The 13,474-nt window shown below is 40.9% G+C and overlaps 2 protein-coding genes across 2 annotated transcripts; both read left to right on the top strand.

Annotated features, from left to right (window-relative positions):
- Window positions 1-105: 105 nt before the first annotated feature.
- On the top strand, window positions 106-5,874 carry zbtb49 (zinc finger and BTB domain containing 49). The gene is made up of 7 exons (XM_062415757.1): window positions 106-657; window positions 741-1,867; window positions 1,964-2,010; window positions 2,093-2,166; window positions 2,395-2,477; window positions 3,094-3,255; window positions 4,497-5,874. The coding sequence occupies exons 1-7, from the start codon at window positions 506-508 to the stop codon at window positions 5,243-5,245; spliced, it is 2,394 nt and encodes a 797-aa protein (XP_062271741.1). The 5' UTR covers window positions 106-505; the 3' UTR covers window positions 5,246-5,874.
- A 3,623-nt stretch (window positions 5,875-9,497) lies between these two features.
- Window positions 9,498-12,646, top strand: setmar (SET domain and mariner transposase fusion gene). The gene is made up of 2 exons (XM_062416030.1): window positions 9,498-9,674; window positions 11,351-12,646. Exons 1-2 carry the CDS (start codon window positions 9,537-9,539, stop codon window positions 12,146-12,148), a joined length of 936 nt encoding a protein of 311 aa, XP_062272014.1. The 5' UTR covers window positions 9,498-9,536; the 3' UTR covers window positions 12,149-12,646.
- The last annotated feature ends 828 nt before the right edge of the window (window positions 12,647-13,474 follow it).

Below are 13,474 nucleotides of genomic sequence, written 5' to 3'. Positions count from 1 at the left end.
TTTTAATGTTCACGTTTTCATATTTTGGCGGCGCGAAATACACACTGTACCAGGAAGTAAGATGACGTTAGTTCGATGAAAAAGTGACCCATCATCCAAATAAAAGGTGAGCTCCCTAGATGCAGGTTTGAACATATATTTACTTCACAATATGATTAGACATTTATTCCCAGTTGAAATTGTCACCCGTGTGGGATTTGGTGCAGCACCGATTCACATTGTTTATTAAACCGTTGTGGCTGGTTAGCATCGTTTTGTAGTTAACTCGTTGGCGAGTTTTCGTCCAATTTTTTGCATGGGTGGTCTCGTAGCAGAGATCCTGGATTCTGCGCGGTTGTTGCGATATGTATGAATATTAAAACGCTTCAAAATGTTCTAAGCACTTACTTCTATCACTTTTAACGTGCATCCGTATCAAGAAAGGTCTTAGAATGAGGAGTAAATCATCATTCCTGTTGTGTGACATGTATTCGCTTTTTGATGGAGAAGTTGGAGCTGAGTGACCATGGACACCCTGTCCAGCCACAGCTCTTACCTCCTGCAGCAGCTCCAAGAGCAGAGAATTCAAGGGCTCCTTTGTGACTGCATGCTGGTGGTCAAAGGGGTCTGCTTCAAAGCCCACAAAAATGTCCTGGCTGCTTTCAGCTCCTATTTCAGGTACGTTTAGATCTATAGTTCCATAGTAGCACATCAATGAAGTTGTGTCACATTTACAACCTTTACTACTTTGATCTTTCCAGGTCTTTATTCCAAAACTCCCCCAGTCAGAAGAATGATGTGTTTAATTTGGTTATCCAGGATGTTAGTGGTATTGGCCAAATTTTGGACTATATGTACACCTCTCATCTCGACATCAACCAGGATAATGTGCAAGCACTCTTGGACATTGCTCAGTGTTTGCAGGTTCCAAACGTCCTAAGTATGTGTAATGCTTTCCTCAAGCCTTGTCCTCCACCAGTGGAAATCCCACCATTTTCTCTCCCAGGCATGCTGAATTCAGAGCACGACTGCCTCCTTGGAAGCAGTCTGCCTCATGATGTTGACCTCCACTGTCCCACTGAAGCGCAGAGGCCAGGCTTCAACAGTGATGTGGACCACACCAAAAGGATGCCTGTTTCTGTGCCTAACAGCAGCTCAAACTGTGAAACAGCTAGCAGTGCTCAGGCACCTGTAGAAAAACAGCTAGTCCATGGCTACAAGCTCCGTAACTTCTATAGTAAGCAGTACTTCAAACAAAGTGCAATTCAGACTAATAGTGCTGCCTCGAATCAAGGCCCGGGCCCTCTGGTGGTGGTGGAGGAGCCGCAGTGTCAGCTCGGGGTCAACCAGGGAGGCAACCACACACGTGTATGCTCAGGAAACACGGTTCAGCCCAACCCTGCCTGCACATCCTCAGCAGTTGAAAAGAACTCTGTCTCCTCTTTAACACCATCGGATAATTTAAACGCTATGAGCTCCGACCCAGCAGACTCCATGCTCAACAAGCCGGTGCGCCCAAAGAAGGCTGTGTACCTGAAGAAATACAACTATCTACGGTCTCAGAAGGCTTTGGAGGAGATGTGTGCTGAATCGGTCAGTGAGCCCATTCTCAGATGTCCCAAAGAGAGTCATCAAGAAGAGTCTGTGATCCAGACCGGGGCTCCAGAGGTTCCTGTTGAGGGCCTTGCAGCAGGCAGGGAGGAGGTTCCTGAGACAGCAACACATGCACAAGTCCCCAGTTCCCCACCTGTGAACCAAGAGGAGCGAGATTTGAAGACAGTACCAGAACCACCACAGCAGACAGGACACAAACAATATTGTTGTGATGTGTGTGGAAAGATCTTCAAACACCCGAGCAACCTGGAGCTGCATAAGCGCTCACATACTGGTAATTCCTGTTATAATCATTTGTGATATACAATTACACATTTTAGGTAAAACAGTGGTTTTGTGTATTAAATCTACATTTTTGTCGTTGTTTCAGGTGAGAAGCCTTTTCAGTGTAATATTTGTGGGAGACACTTCTCACAGGTACGATCTGTGTTCTAAATTCTGATTTGAAGCAGCTGTTATTAGACGGTGAGATTATATCAGGCTATCTTTTGTTTTACAGGCTGGAAATTTACAGACACATTTGCGGCGACATTCTGGAGAGAAACCATACATCTGTGAGTTATGTGGTAAAAGGTAAAGTTGTTGTTTGGTTATTTTAGTTTGCCTGCATTTGTTTATTATCATTTTATGTGTCTGCCTATGTTAAGACAAAAACAAATATTTAGGCCCTAGTAGGGTGGTGGTTGTTGATAGCTCAACAAGAACAGCTCAACAAGTTTAGGCATCATTAGTGACATATTTTTCCTTTCAACTGACAATTTTGGAAATATACATTTATAATATTCATCTGTGTTTTCCCAGCTTTACAGCATCAGGGGATGTACATCGTCACAAAGTCGTCCACACAGGAGAAAAGCCACATCTTTGTGATATATGTGGTAGAGGTATGTGACAGCTCTGACCAGTAACTTAACTAATAATCCATTTGTAGTTCTCATTTTCTAATGGTCTGATTTTTAAGATGAACCCCAAACAAACAATTGACACTTGTTTGCACTGCTTGGTTAGATCAGAGACACAATTGGGTTCATACAAGAAGCATTCATATGAACAGATTTGTTCTTAAGATGCATGCACAAGTGATTTAAGAACATTTGTGGCATCAGTTTTTGTCGTACTTGGGTACAAACGAAACTTTTGAGAGGTAATGAATAGATCACCACTGCCTTTCTTCACGAGAAACACAAACTCTAATTGTTTCGGGTCCCTTACTACTACCATTCTTAAACTTGTGTTTTTGTCTCCTGATTTGTGAAAGCAGGACTTGATGCTGCACAGTGTCTTTGCAGAACTTTTAAGTTTATGAAACTCGCCCACAAACAGAGCAGAACACGGAGTCTTATATGGCAATTTTAGGGGCCTAGATGATGCTAATGATCACATCTCACAAATGTGCACCAACTCGTGAATAAATTGAATAACATCAGGCTGAAACAAGCGATTTACAACATGAGCCTTATTCACAGGTGCTTTATTCACTGCACTTGTCATCTTCCTCAGGATTTAACAACTTGAGCAATCTCAAGGAGCACAAGAGGACACACACCACAGACAAGACATTCACCTGTGACCAGTGTGGAAAGTCCTTCAACACGCACAGGAAACTTCTGAAGCACAAGGCCCGCCACGCCGGGGAAAAAACGCACAGCTGTGCCACCTGTGGTAAGGAGGCATCATTCTGTTTCAAAGTACCATACCATAAAAACTGGTAAATAAGACGCACCTTTGATGCAACATTTTTTCATTTAAAAGTGGACTGCGACCAGAAAGGGTGGATCTGGATGTGATTATAGGTCTATAAAGGGGCGTTCACACTAAGAATGATAACTATTACAATAACTATAACTATTAAGATGACGATGTGAGCATCCACACAATGGTGTCATGCAGCTACTGGTTCCAGCTGTGTCAGCAGCTAATGAAAATACATAGACTATTGATGAGCTTTTACTGCTGTGCGTTGTAGGAAGAAAAGAAAAAAAGGAGTTCACAGGCAGACAGTGATTCAGTGTGATGTTAAGAAGTATTTCGGGACACTAGTTGCTGTGATGTTTCAGTATTTATAGACCAAATATATGTTGAAGCGCACAGAGGAGCAGCTTTTATTGCACACGGGCAGGGACACACAGTATGAGCACAGCTCTGAAGCCTGAAAGATTTGCTAATGACAACACTGATGAGTTATTGGGACTTGAGTAATTATGCAGCTACACACTATAACAATTATGTAAAGTTACCATCTTTTAAATGGTTTAACTGAAACTCATATCCTAATCTGAGTAAATATACCAGTCCAGTTCAGTTAAGCAAATCATTACCAGACCATTAACCTTTAACCCAACACACTGTTTCAGGTGTAATATGTGTGTGTTTTGATTGTGTTTCAAATAAAAGTGGATTGAAAACGTTTTGGAATAACTTGTATAAACGGATGTGTTTATAAATGAATAGCTACTGATGCATTCAAATGAACCAGTCTTTAATAGAAAAGCATTTTTCCCCACATGACACCCCCCAAAATAGACTGTGTCTTCTACACCGGTGCAACTTATTTTGTTAAAAGTTAACAAAAAAACATAATAAAACCAAAATCTAAGCTGATATAGTCCCTTTAACTTTAGATGCATGATAGACATGTCATCTTGATCAGCCTTTTTCGTGTTTGCATTATTTAAGAATAAATGACAAAATAGTTGAATATAAGCATGAGATTTAACTGCTATTTGCCTTTGGATTACTTTTTGCATTACATGATGTTTTGACTCCTAATGAATGAATCCTTGTTTGCAGCCTGCCAGAATAAACAAAACCAAAGGCTAAAAAGTATGTTTTGAATTAAATATGCATGATAGTTTATGTTTACACAGTGTTTTACACTCAATGTGTATTTTGAACCTATGCAGGGAAATGCTTCATCGGCTCAGGGGACCTGCAGCGTCATATACGCTCTCACACTGGTGAGAAACCCTACCTCTGTAACGCCTGCGGCAAGAGCTTCACCCGCTCGGCCATGTTGAGGAGACACAGCAACATGCACTGTAAGGGGGCTCCGTCCGACAGCCCCGTCACAGACGATGCTGACCAGACGTGTAGCTCAGATGGAGCCACCCCATTTCCCAAACCTTTCAGCCACAATAAACCCCCTGCCACCACCAGTGAGCAGCCTTTTTCCTCCATAATGCCACACACAGGCCTAGCAAAGCCTGCACCACCTCCTCCTTCACCACCACAACCAGCACCACAAATAGACAGTCCACCTCCGAATATGCACCTTAGCCCCAGCTCCACCTCCAACTCCCTTCCAGAGCTGCGCTCCCTGGTGCCCCATCACCTCCTTTCTTCCACCCACCAGGAGAGGAGTACAGTCATGCCTGCCTCAGACCACATGAAACTGACCAAACCCCACCTGTCTCAAGAGGCTGTGTATGGTCCGTATGTGGAGAATGGAACTATAGCAGTGGAGATGGGCAGAGGTCTGGTGGGGAGGCCTTACCTACCTCCTACAGACAGTCATTGCAGTTCCCTTACAGGGTCCAGCAGCAGGCCTAATAGTGGTTCCTACAGGTCCAGTGAAGGCCAGTTCATCTCTAGTGTAACCCTGTGGGGCCTGGCAATGAAAACTCTGCAGAACGATAACGACATGGAGCAATAAAGTGCTGCATTATCTTCAATAAGCACAGCATATCTTGATCTGAGGATGTGCATTTTTCAATGATGCTTACTCTGTATACATGTTGATTTTGATAGTAACCACACAGATCTTGATTGTTAAAACTGACCCATTCATAAAACACACCTAAATGTTAGCTCTTATGACTAAACTAACTTGAAATAGTAGTTAACATGGATTATTAATAACTGGAAAGATTTAATGTATGTGTTAAAATCAAAATAAATATTTCCTAGTTTTTCTTCAGAAGAAAAAAAACAATCATAAATGTTCTCAAAGAGGAATGAACACTTTTGCTGCACTGCTTTTTAAACCAAAAGTAATGCTTTTCTGGCCATACCCCAGTCAGTGATATCACAGCCTTTGACAGCTGATGGAGGAAACGTTCTGTGACATCACTGATTAGGATGTAGCCTAAAGTGCAGTATGCTCGAATGCTTAAAGCCATAGAGCTATTCAGTTTGGATGTACCCTTAAAGGTTCCATCATAAATATGATCCATGATACCAGGATGCATTGCAGCTTATTTCATCTAATAGAAATGTCAATCACGCTCCTTCAGTTTGCATATACTGCACTGCACTTTAAAATTGAGAAAAAGCAGACCTATTTTGGACTATCAGTGTACAATGATGATGTATCGTATCCATATAAGAATATAAAAATATTCTATTTCATTGTTTTGTTATTTTCATTATTTTGCATGTGATTATTAAAAACTTAAGTCTTAAAATATGTCTTTAAACAAAAGTGTGGCCCCCATATGAACATATGATGAGTTTTCATCACTAATCATTCTTCCCGTTCATACTAGCTATTAAAAAATCCCTTTGAAATATGCATTCAATTTAAGTGGTGGGGACTAAAATCCACAGTGTGTCCACACAGTCATTTTGTGCAAATATATATTAAAAAGTTGATCTAAAGCTTAGATGGGCCTTCAGCAGTGGATCATCTGAGTTAGTCATATCAAGTTATTGGATAGTGTTTCCCCATTGGGCTACAGTGGAAGTAAAAAGTAGTGGCAGTAAAAACAGGGACTTTGGCACTAAAAAGACAACGTTGAAAGATATTGACTTGGTTTATCTCATTTGGACAGCTGGAAGCTTCTATTAGCTTCAGATAAACCTTTCAATAAATGTTTTGCATGGAAGAAGGCGGGTGGATTTTCGATCACTTACTTTGCAAGTGCATTATCAAGGGATCTTCTAACGGCCAGTATGAACAGGAGAAATGATTATGGCAAGAAAACCTATAATACCAGTCAAAAGTTTGGACACACTTTCTCATTCAAGTGAATGGGAGCTGTATATCAATGTTCACTTGGGCACCTAACTGTTCAGACTTGAACATTTGTAAATGTTTGTTATGTCTCATTTATTGAGGGATTTTACATCAAAATATTTTTCACATTTGTATTCTTAAAAAAAAAAAAGAAGTTGATCACTTAGTACAACTTTGTATTGATTTCCAGTGACCCTTCACTCTAAGAGGACAAGTGGACCCAAACCATGCCAGCAAAATGCACCCAACAGCAGAGCCACCAGGTCCCCTCACTCTAGGAGTCAAGCAGTCAGACCTGTACCAGTTTTACCTATAATTTTTAACCAGTCTTTACTTCCTCTGGTTTGTTTTGAGAAAGGGCTTCACATAAGAGTGGTAAAGCGCTGGGCTGTCAAATGGACTACAGAGGGAGTTAGAAACCAGATCATACAGTTCATGATGAAACGTGAGGAAAAATTTGGCAGGAACCTTTCAGACTAAACTGTTACCTGCTTGATTCTTTAATAATAAGAATAATAATTAAAACTGCAAGCAGTGTCGAAGGGCCCTCGCACATCCTATGCATGTCGGGCTGTGGTGCAGTCGGACGGCGCGCAGGTAGAGGTCTTCATACGCAGGAATGCTAGTGCTTGTCAGTGCTAGTGCTTGTAGGTGCTCGGGCCCTAATAAGAATCTTGGCAAAAGCAATAGGTCCCTCACTGACTGGTCAGTGCTCGGGCCCTAATAATTTTGGCAATAACAATAGGTCCCTCACTGACTGGTCAGTGCTCGGGCCCTAATTATAATTTTGGCAATAACAATAGGTCCCTCACTGACTTGTCAGTGCTCGGGCCCTAATAATAATAATTCTGGCAAAAGCAATAGGTCCCTCACTGACTTGTCAGTGCTCGGGCCCTAATAATAAGAATCTTGGCAAAAGCAATAGGTCCCTCACTGACTGGTCAGTGGTCGGGCCCTAATAATTTTGGCAATAACAATAGGTCCCTCACTGACTGGTCAGTGCTCGGGCCCTAATTATAATTTTGTCAATAACAATAGGTCCCTCACTGACTTGTCAGTGCTCGGGCCCTAATAATAATAATTCTGGCAAAAGCAATAGGTCCCTCACTGACTTGTCAGTGCTCGGGCCCTAATAATAGGTGTGATTTATATAGCGCCTTTCACAAACCCAAGGACACTTTCCAATGGAGAACTCAGAACAAAAATAAAAGATGTAATTCATTCCATGTAGAACACAAAAGCTAAGGACTACAAATTTATGGTACCATAATAGCATGTTATGTAATGCTTGTCCACTCTCTTGGAGTCCCTGGTGGTATGAACATTGTTCATGGGATTGATTTGTTTTTTTTTATGGAGACTGAGTATGTAGCTGTCACAAGTATGATTCATTTTCACCACACACCTAGTAAGCATTGTGAGCTGCATGTGAGCTTTGTAAACAGTGCAATGAGTCAACAGCATTCATAACAAGATAGGCAGCTGATAATTGGCTATTATTGTCACAACGTTAAAGCCCTGTTACTCTATGCCTGCTGGATTTGTTGCCTAGCAACACTTGGGATAAGACTGTTATCATGGTGTTCAGGCTCCTTCATTGCCCTTTACATCAGTCCACCAACCTGTGATGGACAAGAAATGGGGATTGTGGGTAGTAAAGCGTGCGTGACTCTGATGTTTCACATTGTGAGAGCACTGTCAAAGACAGTATGTGAATATCCGTATGTTTCTGCATACTTGTGCTTCTTTTATATTCCTTCCTGTACTATATTAAAGTTATTTTAATCATACCAGTGAAAATGCAACACCATACATATCAGTAATTCAAACGCTGGTGAGCCTGAACATATTCTTACTTTATAACAGGTACCAAAGCAAAGAAAAACCTTTCTGTCTCTCACAACATGGAATTAGAAAGCATCACACTAAGGCCACCACTGGCTTCCAGTCTGCATCAGACTGCTGACTAGCACCAGCTTTTCCTTCAACTACTCAAAAGCTTTTAGACACTGTGGTGTCCAGGCTGACCTGAACAACTTATTAGCCCTGGCCTGCAGCTCTCCTCGACACAGACAGTTACAACATCATGAAGAGGCCCTGCGATCTGGGAAAAACCTTCAATAAACCTCCTATAGTAACTGCAAAAGCCCTAGCCTTGTACAGTGCTAGGGATGGGCCACAGCTTTACTGGACTTATCTTCTCAGGATCAGTACCTATGCCTTGGACTGAGACCTGGCTGGTGACCAAGGAACCTGACCTCGAGCTGGAGAAAATGGCACATCTCCACCTTAACTTTCAGCCCTGTCTACCTTAACCTTTTCAGGACCATCTCTATTCTCACCAGGTGATCCTGGAATGTTGGCAAAAACACAAGCAAGTCATCCAAATAAATCTACACAATCTGGAAGGCTAACTCACTCATTGTGACTCACTGTTCACCTGGCTACACATAAAAATAGCATTAAGCAAAGATGTGGTTAAATCAATTACCAAAAAACACATGCATAAATCTGTGAGGAATTTTGGGACATGAATGACACAGGAAGACACCTTTATAAGATACATAGACAAATTGGGAATAGTAAAATATGGGGCAGGAGTCAGAGGGAAGAAATTATTATAGCTCGACTCAGGTTAGGACACGCAATACTAACAGGACTTTGTACATAATGAAGACAACCAGTGCAGTGTAATGAATACAGGGAGGAGGGCTAGGAGTTGGTTAAATTTATAATGGAAAGAAAACTGGACATATCATTAGGGAGTTTGTTAGGGAATATTTAAAGGACACGTGTATATGGAATAGGATATAATTTGTATGTTTTTTAATTCTGCACACCGGCTGACCCTGATTCCAGTCCAATAGGTGGCGGTAAAACCACCTGTAAGCTGGTTGCCAACTGCCAATAAAACTCAATAGAAGAGGAAGAAGAAGAGGCGGAAGTTACAGCAGTGTAGTTTGAGTCTGTTGACATTAGCCGTGGATGGATGGATGCTGCTGCTGCTGTTTCAGTGGAAACTTCAGACATGAATGTGAATGATAGACATATTGTGGACTTGAGTAACGGCCTGGAGAGTGTTCCTGTTTTAATTCAACAGAATTCACAGACATTTCCTGCATTTCAGGTAACTTCATACTTACAGCATAATAACGCCTCTCCACTCACGGCTATTTTAAACTACTCTATGCTCTATTATGCTATTGAGTGCTATCATAGTAGCCTGGTTATACTTATTAAAATAGTGCTAATGCTAATACATTTTAGTTACCTCGATTTTAATATCCTATTTGTACAGGTGATAAACATACATCATTAAATTATGCTTAATTAATGAATAACTCATGAAGTCACTATGAGTTTATGTGATTAGTTAACGCTTAATAGATCTTCAATTAATTGATGTACATTTACAGTTACTTCATACAGTAATTGATATGTTTGTTAGCCGATTGGCTCGATTATTATTCATATGATCAGTTTCTCTGAGAGTAAATGCCTATCTGTTTACATAAAGAAATATGAAGCTTTTCTAAAAATCAAACTGGTAGTCAGATACAAACTTGTTACTGCGTTTAAAAGTTTAAAAAAACAACAACTGTATTATTATTATTATGTTGTTATATGTGTATAACATTAAGTAATCATTTGCATAACTTTTGTTGACAGGACATAAGCTAACTAAGTAATAGTTATTGTTCATTCTGCCCTGACCTGTCAACTGGCACGGGCTACATGTTTAATGTGTCATTCTCTTCTATGCTATACTTCTTTCAACAACAAAATCTAATTCATTTTTTAGTTCTTTTTTAAAAACTCCTGTTCCATGCCTTAGCTTGTGAATGTGACATTAGGACCATGATTCCAAACAGCAACATGGATGTTTGCCTCTGACGACCAGTTTATTGACAGATCCTTCGACCTTTTCACTAGGATAGGTGTGCCTGAAGAGAGGCGGATCAGATGGTCTGAAATGCCCTTTCTCTGAGTAACTGGTATCCAGCTAATTTGGTGGCATTTCACTTAACATATGAAGTAACTGTTAATTAACATTTATTTATTTATGATCTATCAAGTGTTAACTTATCACATAAAGATATTGCAACTTTATCATTTGTTACTGGTGAGCAACAGAAATAGCTACATCCTGCATTAATCAATGCATTAAATCAAAATGATTAAGCATTAACCATGTATTTTTTTGTGCTATTATTTTAAACTGTTATGCTTTTTTCACCTTATAGTACTTACAATCTAAGCCCACCTATAAGATCAGAACTTAGGTAAGATGGACTTTTCTCTCTAAATCCTGTTTTGTGCTCTGAGAAAAATGTGGACATACATATTTCATATACTGTCCAAAACCCAAATATGTTACATTTACAATGATAAGAAACAGAGAAAAACAGCAAATCGTCACATTTAAGAAGCTAAAATTAAAAGGATAATATATTATCAAAATAGTTGCTTTTCAATTTTCTGTTGATCAGCTTGCCAATTAATTAGCTAATTATTTCAGCTCTATTGAAGATGCTGTGATGCTTAAACGATGTAGAATTCAAGGTGGCGTTGGTTATTAACGTTATAAACTAAAATACAATGTTTTACCATCAGATGGCAGCAAATAGTCACAAATTACCATCATATCAGCTGACTTACTGCAGGAAGTGGAATTTAAAAAACCCTGATTATTCTCATTATGCTCTAAAAGACCTTGACTGCATTTAAAGTAAGCCAGCTTTGCAAATATGATTAAACTGTCATTATATGTAGTTGTTAAGTCTGTTTATTATCAATTTTCAGTATTCTCCAGATAATGTTGAGGGACCAGGATGCACCATCGACCCCAGTGAAGTCACCCTTCCTGGATGCTCCTGCCATTCTCTCTCCTGCTCCACTGCCAGCTGCCCATGCCTGCAGACTCATGGGCAGGTGTATGACAGTGCTGGCACACTGCTGAACATTAGCAGAACAGACACTGGTTACTGCTCCCCTGTTTTTGAGTGTCATGCCCTTTGCACCTGCAGTGACACCTGCTCGAACCGGGTGGTGCAGAGAGGGCTGAGACACAGGCTGGAGGTCTTCAGCACCAGGAACAGGGGCTGGGGGGTACGAACGCTGGAGCCGATCCCACGTGGGACGTTTGTGTGCGAGTACGCAGGGGAGGTTATCAGTTTTGAGGAGGCCAAACACAGGCAGCTTGCACAGGGACCAGAGGAAAATAATTACATCATCGCCGTAAGGGAGCATGGGGGCACAGGCTCTGTCACTGAGACGTTTGTGGACCCGGCGCTGGTGGGAAACGTAGGCCGCTTTCTCAACCACTCATGTCTGCCCAATCTGTTCATGCTGCCAGTGCGTGTTCACTCTGTGGTTCCTAGACTGGCGCTATTTGCTGGCCGGGACATTGATACCCAAGAGGAGCTAACATTTGACTACTCAGGAGGCTACAGTAATCAACCCCCTGTACAGCTACTGTCCACACAAACTGATGCTGCCATACAGGCCAGTAGGACAGATGCACTCCAGAGGAAAACGTGCCACTGTGGTGCCAACAGCTGTGCACAGTTCCTTCCATTAGATTTATCTATTCTCAGCTGATGTAAATATTATTTCACATTTGTTTTGTAGCAGTGAACATTTTGATAGATGTTTCTTTTGATTTCATTTTTAAATTATTTAGTCAAATTTCAGTGTGTGTACTTTCAGTTGCTTTAAAATCTTGGTTAATTCAGCTGCTCATTAGGAAGTGACAATGGCTCCATAAACGCAATCAACTAGATGAGTCATGTCTGTGCCAGTCATTTTTTCCTGTTTTGTCTCACTTGTGTCCTCTGATCCGTCGCTGTCTTACCACTGTCTCCCACTCAATAAAAGATGATACAATGAGAATAAAAACTCATGGCAAGAAAAACATGTTCTATTTTTCTGAGAAAGGGAACATATTGACATTCCTGCCTCCTCTTTCATTTGTACCCTCTGTTTCATCCGTCAGACTATACTTGCTCTGTATAGGACATGTCCCAGCGGGTTTACAATCTTGTAACTGTCATCTTGTCTTCGCACATATAAGTCCCATTTCTCACACGGCACATGAATCTGGAAAGGAGTGGGAAAATTGTTTGCACCGGCAGAGATAGAAGGTATGATGTATAATAAGTTTCTTTTAATAGCTACATGGCTGATCTTTATTGCCGTTTTGAGTTGTGAAAGCTTTGTGCAAGAGAATAGTTTGTCATTCCAAAAAGCTGTCATATGTTTCCATCAACTTGACATTTCTTTTCTGTCTTTGTACAGTGCAGTCTCCCTTTGTAGATATTCTCAGCTTCTCATCGCGCTCAAACCTCATGAGATGTGGGACCAATTAAAAAGGGCCTGGGGGTATTTTTTATATAGAAACAGGCTTTATTCCCCTGTCAAAGGAGGGGTGAAGGTGTCCCACTTTAGTGTGACCATTCTGAAATCAGGACCTTCTCTCAGCTGCCCCGTTTCTTTCTCTGCTTTTATCTTATTAATATCCACATCTGGGTTAATTAGGATGGAGACCGTGTTTCATCCAGAAATGGGACCAGTGCTCTAGCCACACTGGGGCTGAGAGAGTCTAAATGGTGGGGGCTGGAGATGGAAGCACTCGATCAGAGACCGCTGTCAAGTTTATTGGTTTTTGTGCCACACACCAGAGAACCAAGAGGATGTTGTTGTATTGACCTACATTTTCTCCTCTGTGAGGGTTACCTGGGATTCTACCTGGGAAATTAAAGGTCCATGCATTGTGTCTTGATGTCTGTTTGTTATTACCTTGATAAAAAAAATCTCAAAATGACATGTGCTCCCCCATTGAAAAATCCAGAATCTATGAATATGGAAAATATTAGTTTAACTTCTGAACACAAGATGTCTCCTACTTCGCTGAAAAGTCCTCAAGTT

The sequence above is a fragment of the Scomber scombrus genome, chromosome 3 (assembly GCF_963691925.1).
Source record: "Scomber scombrus chromosome 3, fScoSco1.1, whole genome shotgun sequence".
Taxonomy (NCBI): Eukaryota; Metazoa; Chordata; class Actinopteri; order Scombriformes; family Scombridae; genus Scomber; species Scomber scombrus.
Note: the sequence above shows the minus strand (reverse complement) of the source record. Positions and strands in the feature narration are given on the sequence as shown.

Coding starts and splice junctions, on each gene's coding strand:
- zbtb49 (XM_062415757.1), top strand. CDS start 506: ATGGACACCCTGTCCAGCCACAGCTCTTACCTCCTGCAGCAGCTCCAA. Junction 658..740: donor GCTTTCAGCTCCTATTTCAG/GTACGTTTAGAT, acceptor TGATCTTTCCAG/GTCTTTATTCCAAAACTCCC. Junction 1,868..1,963: donor GCATAAGCGCTCACATACTG/GTAATTCCTGTT, acceptor TCGTTGTTTCAG/GTGAGAAGCCTTTTCAGTGT.
- setmar (XM_062416030.1), top strand. CDS start 9,537: ATGGATGCTGCTGCTGCTGTTTCAGTGGAAACTTCAGACATGAATGTG. Junction 9,675..11,350: donor AGACATTTCCTGCATTTCAG/GTAACTTCATAC, acceptor ATCAATTTTCAG/TATTCTCCAGATAATGTTGA.